The sequence below is a fragment of the Mycena indigotica genome, assembly GCF_014461135.1.
Source record: "Mycena indigotica strain 171206Taipei chromosome Unknown Mind.scaff0004, whole genome shotgun sequence".
In the NCBI taxonomy this organism is placed as follows: domain Eukaryota; kingdom Fungi; phylum Basidiomycota; class Agaricomycetes; order Agaricales; family Mycenaceae; genus Mycena; species Mycena indigotica.
The window spans coordinates 1,752,404-1,765,472 of NW_023503003.1; the positions used below are offsets into that span (position 1 = coordinate 1,752,404).

General features: G+C 55.3%; 5 protein-coding genes across 5 annotated transcripts; 3 read left to right on the plus strand and 2 right to left on the minus strand.

Moving 5' to 3' along the window:
* Window positions 1-1,510: 1,510 nt before the first annotated feature.
* Window positions 1,511-3,549, minus strand: MIND_00433000 (Nuclear membrane protein; the record flags this gene model as incomplete). The annotated part of the gene is made up of 5 exons (XM_037361145.1): window positions 1,511-1,831; window positions 2,258-2,463; window positions 2,805-2,920; window positions 2,979-3,417; window positions 3,465-3,549. The coding sequence occupies 5 exons, from the start codon at window positions 3,547-3,549 to the stop codon at window positions 1,511-1,513; spliced, it is 1,167 nt and encodes a 388-aa protein (XP_037221437.1).
* A 48-nt stretch (window positions 3,550-3,597) lies between these two features.
* On the plus strand, window positions 3,598-4,718 carry MIND_00433100 (ATP-dependent Clp protease proteolytic subunit; the record flags this gene model as incomplete). Its single annotated transcript, XM_037361146.1, has 7 exons — window positions 3,598-3,831; window positions 3,882-4,016; window positions 4,065-4,070; window positions 4,114-4,237; window positions 4,287-4,433; window positions 4,554-4,586; window positions 4,642-4,718. The coding sequence occupies exons 1-7, from the start codon at window positions 3,616-3,618 to the stop codon at window positions 4,716-4,718; spliced, it is 738 nt and encodes a 245-aa protein (XP_037221438.1). The 5' UTR covers window positions 3,598-3,615.
* Window positions 4,719-5,451: 733 nt separating this feature from the next.
* On the plus strand, window positions 5,452-8,084 carry MIND_00433200 (Acid protease; the record flags this gene model as incomplete). The annotated part of the gene is made up of 7 exons (XM_037361147.1): window positions 5,452-5,640; window positions 5,692-5,741; window positions 5,796-5,846; window positions 5,902-6,059; window positions 6,443-6,895; window positions 7,024-7,276; window positions 7,343-8,084. The coding sequence occupies 7 exons, from the start codon at window positions 5,452-5,454 to the stop codon at window positions 8,082-8,084; spliced, it is 1,896 nt and encodes a 631-aa protein (XP_037221439.1).
* Window positions 8,085-8,558: 474 nt separating this feature from the next.
* On the plus strand, window positions 8,559-9,147 carry MIND_00433300 (uncharacterized protein; the record flags this gene model as incomplete). Its single annotated transcript, XM_037361148.1, has 5 exons — window positions 8,559-8,632; window positions 8,684-8,785; window positions 8,831-8,878; window positions 8,928-8,969; window positions 9,015-9,147. 5 exons carry the CDS (start codon window positions 8,559-8,561, stop codon window positions 9,145-9,147), a joined length of 399 nt encoding a protein of 132 aa, XP_037221440.1.
* A 752-nt stretch (window positions 9,148-9,899) lies between these two features.
* On the minus strand, window positions 9,900-12,556 carry MIND_00433400 (uncharacterized protein; the record flags this gene model as incomplete). The annotated part of the gene is made up of 11 exons (XM_037361149.1): window positions 9,900-10,380; window positions 10,431-10,569; window positions 10,624-10,876; window positions 11,409-11,576; window positions 11,626-11,701; window positions 11,750-11,874; window positions 11,923-12,047; window positions 12,096-12,161; window positions 12,205-12,290; window positions 12,346-12,376; window positions 12,424-12,556. The coding sequence occupies 11 exons, from the start codon at window positions 12,554-12,556 to the stop codon at window positions 9,900-9,902; spliced, it is 1,683 nt and encodes a 560-aa protein (XP_037221441.1).
* Between the last annotated feature and the right edge of the window lie 513 nt (window positions 12,557-13,069).

A 13,069-nucleotide genomic window follows, 5' to 3' on the forward strand; every position in this document is an offset into this window, starting at 1 on the left:
GCGCAGCCACTCGCGCGTCGGGTCGCCATCCGGACGATCGAAGGGGGGCACGCATCGCTGTCACTCAGTGGGTGTCTATCTCCCTTTCCATTCAAGTGGATAGACAATCTCCATGCAACAGAGATCACCGCGATTAATATGCTCTGAGGATGGCTGATCGTTGTGTTGTAGTAAGTCGGACAGAGCCCGATATGGACATACTTGCTAGGCGTACTGCCACCGCCACCGGCCACATGCCTGCCGACGCTGACAAATTCGCCGTCAGTGATCTGCCAATGGCCGTCAGAATCCGAACAAACACGGGCGAACCCACGGTGGCTAATGCACCGCGCCTGGCCGGCCCACGTCAACTGCACGAAGCACAGAAGCGCCGTTTACAGTTCGCGTGCACGCGCTCAGGGCTGCTGTAGGCTGCTGTTCTATTCTGTCTGGGTTCTTTTCTGTTCTGTTTTCAAGTTATTCTCAAGGCCTCGAATCACTCACACGGCTGCGAGTTCGCACGGGGGACCTAAATTTGGAGGGTGACCCGAAGGCGACTGGTCGCCTGTCGTCAAGGGCCACCCGGAAATACACCGCGAATATTACTGTCCGCCCCTATCATGTAGCCGATCGTCGGCCCGAGCATCGCACCGCACAATCTATTATCTAATCGGCGACCGTGACGTCACAACTAGGGTTAAGGTCGTTTTGCAACGACCGACGTGGTGCAGCGCCGCATAGCGACCCTGGCGATTACAGGCGGCGGATCTCTGATTCTCTGTAGGGTACATACCAAACAGATTAAGATGCCACGTGCACGTGGTTGGTGTCTAACCTGCAGTGTCGCGTTCCGTCTGTCCCTGCCATAGGACACGATCGCGAAGCGGATTGGGCGGGCCCGCAGGTACTGTGTAAGAGTAGCATCATGTAACCAGCCATGGAAGTATGCATTCACACATCTCCCGTTGGGGACGACCGTGACGCCCGGCGCCTGATTTGGAACAAGCTTAAGCACCGGCACCTCCGGCCCGAATCGCTCCACCCAAACAGAAGCCTTGTTCTGTTCTCGCTCGCGACCGGCGCATGCTCGCTTCCAGCCAGCGTTCGTCATTGACACCGTGACTCCAATGCGGTACTACTAGCACTAGTGATTTCAACGCTTGGTGCCTAGCCAGAACGTTAGCGCGACTCGGATGAATCTTCCTTCCCTTACCTTGAACGGCAAATTGTCTCTCCACAACTGAGCAGCTACAGCCTAGGCTGAGCCCGCGCTCCGTCTTCGCAGAGGGCCCCATGATCGCAGGCCCTCCGCTTATCGCCCATTGACACCAGTCCCACCCAACTCAACTCTAGGACCTATCCTATCCCGATCACACGCTCCAGCTCGTGTGCCTGTCCGCACTCGCTCCACCAAATATAACACACTGGCAGCCGTCCAACCCGTCCATCAAGAAAGGGAAGGGATCAAACGAAAAAAATAGCGCATAATCTAATCTCTTATCTCCCATACGTCACACACACCAATTTTACTCTACCGCACCTTGACCGCCGCCCCGCCCTCTATCCTTCTCCTGCGCGCCCTTGTTGGAGTTGCCAGCCCGTCCTCCTCCGCATCGTAATCTTGCTTATACTTGCGCCCCCAGGCAGGTGTTGGGGCGGGCGAGAGGTACCCGCCCTGCGCGGGGTGGCGGTACGGTGTCGCTGGCGGCAGTGGGAGGTGCATCGGCACCGGCACCGGTCCGGGTGTTGCCGCCCTGTTGTCAGCAGTCGTAGGCTTTGCTCGCTCGCGGTACAAAGAAAGCAGCGTGTTGACAAACAGCGTGAGGAACGCGAGCGACGTCAGCGTGAAGCCCTAGCGCGTGGGTGAGTTATGCCAGTGCAATGAAAATGCTGCACACGGAAGGAAGAGAAGGTGGAGAAGAGGGGAAGAAGAACATGGAAGGAGGTATCGAATGACAGACTGCTGATGTGATGCACGATCTGATATGATCGATCACGCATATCCCTGGATTAGGCAGGCAGAATGGGAGAAGTCCAGAAGCCGATGGCCATCGCATTTCGAAGCTCGACTGCGGCGGCTGCTGAGCCTTACGCGCGGTAAACGGCTCTTGTGCGGAGAATGCACGGACGTGAGAGAACAGCCCGCATAACTTCCGTCCTTGCACGGGAAGTAGAAGCATCCGATTGGGACAGCGAAGCCCCAAACCCAAACTGCCGGCCCAGACCGCGAAGCGAAGCGAAAAGGCAAAAAATAAATATAAAGAAAACGGCCACGTACCAGTGTCTTCCAACTGATCGGCTCGACAAAGCCGTTGACAACCTCCGCGATGAGCTCAGCACCGACACGGGCGCGGCCGACGACGGCGGGGTCACGTGCCATACATGTCGCCCATGCCGCGCATTGGGCTGCCATCGCGGGCAGCGGTGTGTCGCAGAGGTTGTTTGTGTGTTGGCGCCGACAGAGGGCGATGTCTTGGATGATGTCTGGACAGCATTAAGTGAATGGCAAAGAGACTTGCATGGCGATATAACACTGCCAGCATTCTGTTGCCTCCCACCAGGAGGCTACAGGCACTCTCCAAGGCTGCTGTTCTCCCTTACAAAGGATCAACAAAGAGCCTTTGTCGAGGAGCAGCCAAACCACTAGCATATAATATGCCTTGAGGTGCCCGTAGCCTCCCCATTTCTAGGGAGGCTACAGATTGCCGGTGGTGTAAGGCAAACAGCCCGTTTTCAGTTGCCCAGGCAAACGCTCGTGGGAATGCCCGTAAGTGAGCCGGGTAGTCTCCAAAACAGACCCGAAATGAGAGAAAGGGAGGACATACCTTGAGAGTACTCAGAGATTCGCTCTTGCACGTCGCGTTGTACGGTCCAGATGAAGGCAAGCACGAGGTAGAGAAAGAGCAGGACAAGGGAGAGGTTGAAGAAGAATTGCAGGTAGCTGTAGTCGCGTTTTCAAGTTAGAAAAATGATAATTAAAAGAAACACAAGTGGCGCACCCTAACAAAACATACGGCACGTCGCTCGGTGGGGGTGCGGGCGCAGCCATGTTGACGGTATAATGGTTTGACGTTGAGCCCGTCCGTTGTAAGCCTTTATAGTCCCCTTCCTCCCCGTCCTCAGAGTCAGAGTCAGTCTCCACCATCGCCTGAGCCTGGGCCTTCGCCTGCATCCGTGACCGATGGACCCTCCTTAACGCGCCCGTTGCCACCCTCCGCTCGTCACCCGGGCTGGCCTCGGGCATATCTACGTCCCGCACCTCGGGGAACGCCTTTTCCGGCGAGAAGTTAGGCGGCGGGGCCCAGCCCATGTCCACTGTTGGGGAGTGTGGGGCGGGAGGGGATTGGAAGATGAACGGCACGTTCTTGTTTTCGCCGAAACCGAATCGTGTTGGCGTTGACGGGGTCGGGGTACTCGGCGCGAGGTCTGCATGCGAGCCTTGGGGTGCATTAGTCAGACAGCGGGTGGAGCGGGTGGTGACGCACGTTTGGCGGGGGTGGCCCAGACAGGCGTCGTCTGCGGGCGGTTCGTGTACTCAAAGTCCATCGGCGCCTCCGTTGACCGCTTCATCGTGGGCGGAAGGGAAAAATATCAACGTCACGAGACCGTGACACGCGTCTTTTCAGCCCCACCAAAATGTCGACCATGCTCAGTCGGGCTCTACGCTCCCCACTACGGCCGCTCTGCCGGCGCTTCCACCACCCAACTTCATTGGGACCGTCGGCTTCGGCGTTCGAGCCTCCACACGCAAACTTGGTGCCGATTGTGATTGAGCAGACGGGGCGGGGCGAGCGTTCATACGACATCTTCTCGCGGCTGCTACGAGAGCGCGTTATCATGCTTTATGGCCCTGTTTGTCTTCTCGTCTATTTGCTTAATGGATGCTTATGCCGAGTTACCAGATTCGGGACACAGACTCGACACTAACAGTCGCACAACTGCTCTTCCTCGAGGCAGAGGACACTAGCAAGCCTATTCATCTCTACATAAACTCGCCTGGTGGGAGTGTTACTGCCGGGCTAGCGATATATGACACCGTGCGTCGCCTTCCACTCCCTTTCCTCACCTATTAAATTCGTATATAGATGCAGGTTCGTCACGGTTTTTCACGTTGACGCCTTACCAAGAGGCCAGTACGTCTCTGCACCAATACACACCTACTGCATCGGACAGGCTGCCAGCATGGGCTCCCTGCTGTTGTCTGCCGGTGCGCCTGGGAAGAGACATTGTCTCCCGAATGCGAGCATAATGATCCATCGTGCGTGGTCTTCATTAATATCTTATCAACTAATGGTAAGAACTGTCAGAACCCTCGGGCGGGGCCTCTGGACAAGCCTCCGACATTGCTATCCACGCTAAAGAAATTCTTCGAATTCGTGCATTGCTCACAGGTATATACCAAAAACACTGCGCCCGTGCGGGCGAGGATGCTGCCGCCGGTCTCAAGCGCTTCGGTGTGTCCCTCTACTCCCTCTTCCTATCCACTCCCGACCAATTCCACCACTTCTGTTCCACTTTTCCACTCCCACTGCTTTCCACTCCTATTGGTCTTGCTAATCAATGATCATGCCCAGGCGAGGCGCTGGAACGCGACTACTTTATGACAGGTAAGCTGTGCTGTTGCTTCGTACCCGGTACCGCAGTTGCTGATCCTGCGACTAGCTCAGGAGGCGCTCGAGTTCGGGATCGTCGACGCGATATTGGAGCGCAGTCCCAAGGCGGCTGCGGAAGTGGATTAGAGGAGGACTTGTGAATAGAGATGGGTTTTGCAAAAGTGTTGAAGCAGATTGATCTGTTGACAAGAGAAACTGTTTAAAGATGATTGGGGTGCTCTGATAAACCTTGATAAGTATGCCTGAGTCTTATTAAGCTTCAGGTGGTGGATGTTTGCTTGAAAATACTTTGGTGGCGGCCCGGGGAAATGACATCGCAGCTGAAAAGTGTCTTCTGGTGCATTTGGCTGCTTAGAAACTTTGAATTATTGCTTGCAATGTCTAATAATTGCTCCTAGCATGTTACTTTCCAGCTCCAAAGTAATATACAGTGCTTGCCAGCGAATTGTACTCTCTCTTAGCTCTTGCAGAGAGAGTACCATCTCGTCCCGGTGTGACAGCGATCGTGCAACCCGTCAACGGCGTCTGTCTGCTTAAGACCATGTTCAAGTTTACCTATTCACTCACTTGCTTCGACCAATTGACCTGTGCGGGCACAACGGGCCCTTTGCTCAACCTTTGCTTGTCCGCATCTCCGACACACATATATGCCAGGGGCCAAGGCCCGGTGTGTTCCGGCGGCTCCAGTAGCGCTGCCACGCTAATATTAATTCGAATTCGAATTTCGCAGGCGACACAAACACTGCCTCCGCCCGACGAGCCCACCTCTCTCCTTCTTCAGCCACCCATCGCTATACCGCATAAAACGCGGCGGTAGCGTGTTTCGTGTTCCTTTTTTTCCTGCTGTTTCCCCCGCTCGATGGGTAGCTTCCACATTCGGCCCGTGCTCGTATTCGCGTGGTGGTGGCTTGCGCTAGCGTTTGTTGTCAGGGTCGATGGCAGGCGGAGTTTTCTGGTGCAACGAGATGGTGGGCCTCCACCGCCGCTGCCGCTGACGGTACCGGTGGCGCTTACCGCAGGGGCGGTATACTCGGTGCGAGTTAACATGGTGTGTCTTTAATGCTGTTAGCGAAAGCGGCACTGATAGCGTATACGATAGTCGTCCAATGCCCCACAGGCGTTCCGCTTTGCGCTTACCACTTCCACCGCGTTGGTTTCACGCCAAATTGGAGTGTTATTGCTGGCTAATTAAACGCTGTGTAGTTCGACGGTGGTGGCTGGCTCCGCTTGTCCCAACTGCGGCAGCGTTCCCTCGTGTGTCATCTTTTACCCTGTAAAAGTTGATTGCTGACTTCATGATGCCGATTAGATACGACCCGACACGATCGACAAGCGTTCAAGTACTGCAGGGCCAGCCTCCTCAGAACGTGTCCCTCCCGGGGCTCGCGGCGAGCGGGCCGATTGTCCGTGAGGACTGTACGCTCGCACTAAACAACGGCTCCGCGTGGGCGTACCCCAACCAGACTGGTGCGTACCCCTTCGCTTTGATTGTGGAACTACGAGTGGGTGAAGTCAATTATTGCGGCGCTCGCACCGATGGCCTTGGCTCTCCTTGTTAGCAACTCAACGCGTTCGCGTAGCGGATTTTCCGGCCGTCTGATTGGCTAGAGGCTTTTAGATTGCCAGAAGCTCGAGAAACCTCCCCCCCCACTTTGGCTTCTCCTCTCAGCCAATCAGAATGAGAATCGAGCGTCTTCCAAGAGTTATAATGGGCTCCAATCCATCCGGGTGGGATGATCTGCTGCATTTGGCAGAGATTAAAGCCATCGGATGCAGACATAACGACGCTCACCCATTCATAATTCCACAATCAGCTACATGCATTCAAACAGTGGCTAACGATGCATCAGTTATCGTCGCGAACTCTATCGCGGGCGGCTTCCGCAACGGGACATCCGGGCTCATCGGACTCGGTCAAGCGCCTTTTGGGGGCTCGCCCGCAAGCGAATGGCTGCGGAAAAACCCATCGCAGCCTGCTTTCCAGGTCGGATTCGCCCTCACCGCGCCACCGGTGAACGGATCAACGGACACTGATGGCGGGGAACTGCACGTGCTCGCGCCGAAGCCGGGCGCGTATGCGGGCGATGTGATGTGGCTCCCGATGCGCGCGCTCAACGCGGTTGACGGGGGCAATGGGAGTGCGAATGCCCCCACAAGCTGGGCGGTCACGATGGACGCATGGCGCGCGACATCCGCTGGGCCGCGGGGGTTTAATGTTTCGCAAACGAATACGCCTCTCGCGACATATCTCGACCCGCTTTTCCCCACTATTGTGTTTCCACAGGGCGCTGCGCGGTTGATATGTGCGTGTCTTCTCCTCTCTACTTAGGACCAGCCGGGAGTAGGACTTTGACTTCGAAATTCCTCTTCTGTCTTTTCTCTCCTTAAAATCCCTCTCCTCACTACCAAATACTAACGTCATATATAACAGACTCCAACATCCCCGGCGCTGTGCCCCTCGTCCCCAGCCCCTCCACCAACACGACCAATGCATGGAGCATTCCGTGTACAACGCGGTTCACGCTTACAGTCACGTTTGGCGCGTTCACCACCAGCCTTGACCAGTCTGCACTAGTCGGCGCACCCCTCGAGGACGGTTTCTGTCTTGGCGTCTTGGAGGAGTGGGCGGACTCGCGCATTGGACAGTTTCTACTGGGCTCGCCGTTTATTGCTTCTATATACCTGTGAGTGTTTCTTTAGGGGAGAGTTTTCCCCTCTCCTAGTTTTACTTCGCACTAACTTCAATGCAGGATCCTTTCCTATGCCCAATCCGGCGCGGGATCCGTGGGGCTTGCACACCGGTCTGCCTCTAACTCAAACAAGCTGAGCGCAGGCGCGATTGCCGGCGTCGCGCTTGGTAGTGTGGGGGTATTGGCGCTACTCGTCATTGCGGGAGTGCTGCTTTACAACGCCATCCTCGCACGGCGTAGTAGCCCTTCCGCCGTGTATCTTCGCGCGCAAAAGAAGGCCGCAAAGCGGGCTGCCAAGCATGAGACGGTCACGCCCTTCCCACATGCAGACTCGGACGGCGCTCAGTATGCGCGATACCCGGCCCACCTCGGCCCGGCCGGCTCGCCCAGCCCGCGCGCCGCTCTGCTCCCCCCAGGCTCGCCCGACTGGCAAATCGTCAGTGCGGTATCATCGCCCGACACCAACACGTTTGCTGGAGGCACGCGCTTCACGTATCAGACCCTCGGCCCGAATTCCGTGTCCCCATCGCATCTCAGCGTAGAGTCGCGTTATAGCACGCTCGGCGCCGGCTCCGGCGGGCCGACGCAGCGCATCAGCCACATGTACCGTGGGAGCGACGACTCGGGCCGGCCCGTCGCGCACTCTGCCGATTCGTCGCTGTCGCTGCTCAGCGGACAGCATCCTCAAGATTTCGACTCGCCCCCGCCGTACCTCGATGCCAGCGCCAGCAGTAGCAGCGGTGGGCCTGCTGCCGGCCCTGTCCCCTTAGCGCCGCTACGCAAGGGCCGTCGTCTGTCATGACCGTTATGATGTTTTGTTTACTTGCCATATGTCTGTGGTCTGTGACACCTGGAACATTGTACAATATAGTACTTATATATAAAAGTACACTATGAGTAGTTTGTGTAGTGGCCAGTTGTGTACCAAACACCATTGTTCTTGAATTTGTGCTAAGTGTTACTAGTAGATCAGAACAAATAAGTGCGCTGAATACAACATGTCATCCTCCCCCCAGCGAGTTATTTCTCCGTCTCGCTGTGGGATTGGCTCTGCTGTTTGCGACCACGATCTGTTGCTACGGGGACTTGTCCGTCTGCCCGCGAGATCAACGAGAACGACACGGCCTGTGAGAACTTGGTAAGTTTTCTGGGCTTCAACAAGTTGTCGCAGAGTATAAAAGCTTGCAGCGTAGTATGGGGAGTTCTAACGGCAGAGCCGCGATTCAAACTTCTTTCTTCCGATTCCTTCCACTCTTCATCCTTCAATTGACTTCAAATGATCGCGTTCAACTCGAAACTGTGGACATTCGTTGCCCTTGCAATGGCTATGATGTCAACGCACGCAGCACCGTACGTGCTCTGCTCTGACTTGATGATAGTACCTGGTTAACAAAAACAAAGTGCCATGTATGCCTCGAATGGTGTTGCGACGCGTGAGCTCGCGGCCTGTACGCAGTTGTGCGCGTTGCTTGATGGGCTCAAAGCACAGGCTGCAACTGACGGGTAGGCTGAGCTTTTTCGACTCGGGAGGTTTTTATATTTTGATAGAGCGGCAACCGCAGTAACGCGTCGCGCAGCACTGTGCGGGTGTTTCGAGTGAGTGGGGGTGTGTTGAATTGCAAATCTAGGCTTAATGTTTCTCTAGCGATGAGGCAGACTCAGAGGCAACAGACGCAACCGAACCAGGGTATGTGTTTTCTTTGAATAGGTCATGCTAAGACCATAGTTCAAGCACTCCGCCGGTAAATGAGGCCGTTGCGGCTCCTGCCAGTGGAGATGATGATGTAGACACGATTGTGGGGACGAATCTCCCGCCTGGGGCTATTTTCGAGAACGGTGAGGTGTTGGTTTCAAGAGCAGAGTAAGAGGACTGACTATATATGTCGACACCTGTGATAGAAACACTCATTGTATAACCCTACTGAATAAATATACTTTGCTCCAGCTCACCCATAGCCCTTCCCCCTTCCCTTTGTCTCACCCATCGCAAAGGCTCGCAGCTCGCTAAGGCTCGCGCGAGGGCTCGTAGTTATATACCTTTTTTGCAGAGTTACGCTATTTACATACATGATTCTAGTACCCGTCGCGTCTCCTCGCCGCGCGTCCACCTCGCCGCGCCTGCACCTCCCCGATCACCGCGCGTCCCTCTCCCCCTCTCACCGGCTTCCCATCGGCTCGACATCCCCGTGTGTCCTCCCACTCCCTCTACCCCCTCCAACAAAAATGGCGAAAATCCGTGGAGAATTGGCTGAGAACGCCATTTAATGGGGGGGGAGGGACAGCGCACGCGCACGGAGAAGTAGTGTCGGCAGAGTCAAAATCTGTAAAGGATAAGTAAATGAATCAATGAGACTTGAAGGACGCACCAGCATAAGTCATGGCATAGCAGCAAGCCATTTGTTGTCGCCGCCGTCTCGGATTGCCATAGCACAAGACTGAGAAAACAAGGCAGCACCGTCTCAGATGGCGACAGCACCGGACTGAGAAAAGTAACCAGGGCTAGAAACCGGGCGTCCGATTGGACAGAGACTGGCCCTGTCGTCGTTGTCAGAGTATTGTCGATGGGCAACACGACATATATTGTTGAGCCAGCGAGCGTGTCGTTGAAGCACGGGAATCACGAGGGGGGAGTTGGAGACAATGAGCGCAGGCGCCGTCTCGGATCGCGGCAGCACAAAACTGAGAAATAGAACGCCACCCAAGTGGTGTTCGGGTGTGTTCTGGGGGAATGAAGAGCGGGCACAAGTTGGTGAAGGGCGCGAAAGGCTGGGGCGTGGCCAACAAGGGTATGCCGGGAGCGGAGTCGCGATTGAAATCTTGACCAACATGAGCAGCACCACGGCGCGCGCCAAGGCCGCGTTGAAGACTTGCACCCCGGAGTCGTGGTCGTCATGCCAAAATGGTTCGGTAGACCGGAAGGGGGAGGGTTGGCGGCGGGCGGCAAACGAAAGACGGCGGGGGGTGGTAGTGGGTGCTGCGTGGGCCATAACAAGATGGTGATGTAGACCGGAAGGGCATGTATGGGCGGGTGGCGGCGAGCGAAAGATGATGGCGGGAAGAGAGCCGTGCTGGGCATCAAGTTAAGTACGCTGCCGAATCTGGAGAAGATAATCAGTATGAAAATTAAACCCAAGACATTCCAGCTCACCTGCTTGCTACTAGTTGTTGACGGCGCGCGAGAAGAGAGTCGAAGGGAAAAATGTTCCGAATGGTTGAGAGGCGCGGAGTCTTGGATGGAAGGTGGAGTTGAAACGACGAGCGTGCCATTCGCGAACGGAATTGCAGGACTGGCAAAACCCTTAGTCCTTTGAACAAAAGTCTAGCATAACGTGAAGACTCACCAAGCGCGAGCCATTGCCAAATGGCAGCGAACAACGCGTGTCGGGAGACCTCCCGCACGCAGACAAGACGCGACTCAAGCGCAGGGAGGTCGGTGACAAGGAGGTCGGTGACAACCATCGTCAACGCAGGCAGTAGTTTGGCAGCGAGGACAAGACGGCGACAACACACGCACGCAGAGTCCAGCAGAGCGGAGCGTAGTGGTGGAGGCAAGAAAGGTGGTGATATGATTACGTTAGCCGAGTTCACTGTGAGCTTCGCACATGAGGTCAGATAACATGGATCATTAATAAAGGCAGACACACACCTGGAACGGCAGCAAGCAGCTGCCAACGTCAACTTTGAAGCCTAGCTGTTACTCTGGCCTCCGGCGGCAAAACCCCGAAAAAAATAGGCCGATTTAACGCGAATTTTGACGCCAAAAGTGCGCCTGGAAAGTATCGGATGATGGCTATCAGTGATCGGATCACGGCCGGCAGCTCGGCATACGGAGCCCGAGGCACGGACTAGCACCCGGCATGACCGCTACAAAAGACGGGTTAGCTTGCTATGGCCAGCGGGAAAAGGACACACTGCACACAGCAGCAGCCGAGACTTTGAGCCCAGGCGGCTATTACTCGCCTCCGGCGGCAAAAAGTCTGGACAAAAGTGAGTTATTTGCGAGCAGAAAATACACAGAAATGTGCTTACGTAACACCAGATTTGGCGTCAAATTCTGCCTTGGTGCAGCTTGTATTACGCTGGAAATGACATTCAACAAAAGTCCATGCAATAAGAAGATACGCACCTGTCGGTATCGAGCAAACATGCCGACTGTATATGTCGGCAACGTCGCCGCGTTTGGAATCTGGAAGGATGGTGAGTAAGCAGGGGATACAACGCGCGCGCTGGAGGTGAAAAAGCGGCACCTAGCAGGCAGCACTTCGCCAGCAACACGCTGCATTAGTTTGAGAATCTGGACGGAAGTGAGAAATAGGTTGGATAGGAAATAACACGCAACTCACCAAAAAGGCACCGGAACGACAGAAAGGTCTTTGACCCCGAGCAGCAGGAGAGCGGGCCCATCCTGGTTTCGAGTCACTGGGCGGGAATAAGCAACAAGTCAAGGCAAAACGGCTCAAATCTTACCAAACAGCAAGGCCAGCAGAGCGCGCTGCCATGAAAACTCCGTCGAACGCGAAGAAGACTGTCGTAACGACATGATGCCGCGCTGAGCGGACCACTGCATGTGGCGAAGCAACCGTGTTGATACTCTGGGCAACATTAAGCAATACGTGGATAGAAAACAGCAGACAACTCACCAAAAAGGCGCCCAAGGTCCATGCGCCGCGGAAAGTATGGAGGAGCCGAAAGTTCTCTTGATAACGAGCAGCGCAGCATACCATGCTGGGAGTAGACCCGTCTCGGAGGCCAGGGTTTCGAGTTACTGGGCGGAAATAAGCAAAATGTCAAGGGAAACTAGCACATGACTTACGAAACAATGAGGCCTCGGCAATACTTCGCGCTACGCAGAAGCAAACTTCAAGTCCCAGTGTTGATACTGCGGGCAACATTAAGTATCAAGTGAATGGAAAAAAGCACACAACTCACGAAAAGAGCGTGGGCCACAGGAAATATGAGCACGGCAGCAGGCCTTGGCGACGCATGGCTATACGTCTGGCATAGCGCGCTGCGGCAACGTGAGGCTGCGAAAACGGAGGGTAGTGCCGACTTCCTGCAGAAACATTGGCGCGCCGCCAATGCCAAGGTCATATTCTAAGTGGAAGTAAGGAATAAATGAGTGAAAGCAACAGTAAACACACCGAATAGTTGACGCGCGGGAAAAGAGGGCGGTTCAGAAGGCTGACTTGAGGACGGGGTGGTCGAGGCAGTCGCGCGGTGAGTCCTGCGGCCAGTTAGGAACGCGTAGACCGAAAGCAACAGCGAGAGCAGCATACCAGCAAGGTTTATAGCCTGAACGACGCGTTGAGAACGCGCGTGGTGCGAAGGGTTGTTGACGGTACAGAAGAAGAAGGGTCACTGACCGTGACATTCACATTGCCGTTGTGATTTGGCTGAGAAATTACAGCAGGACCCGACGCCGTCGGCGTGATGTGATATCAACGGAGGGTGACGCGCGGCGAGTGACCGCCCGACCTGATGACGGTAATAATTCATTGATTGAGCGTCGGCGGAGACTTAGGCGAGCGGGCGGATGGACGGAGAATGGAGAATTGTATGCGCGGACAAGCGAGGAAGCCCTGGAAATGTTATGGATTGATGGCCGCCTCAGGGTCCAGGCGAGGGCAGCGAGTTCGTCTGGCCCTGCCTGGCCAGATTTTCGAACGATTCTTGGCTCAGATTGGCAGGCTTATGACCTGTTTGCCATTTTGGCCGTTCGACTAGTTTTTGCAACTCATAATCCCTGTCGTTTTTGCGGCCAAAAACCGTCCAACCACTTGTCATATG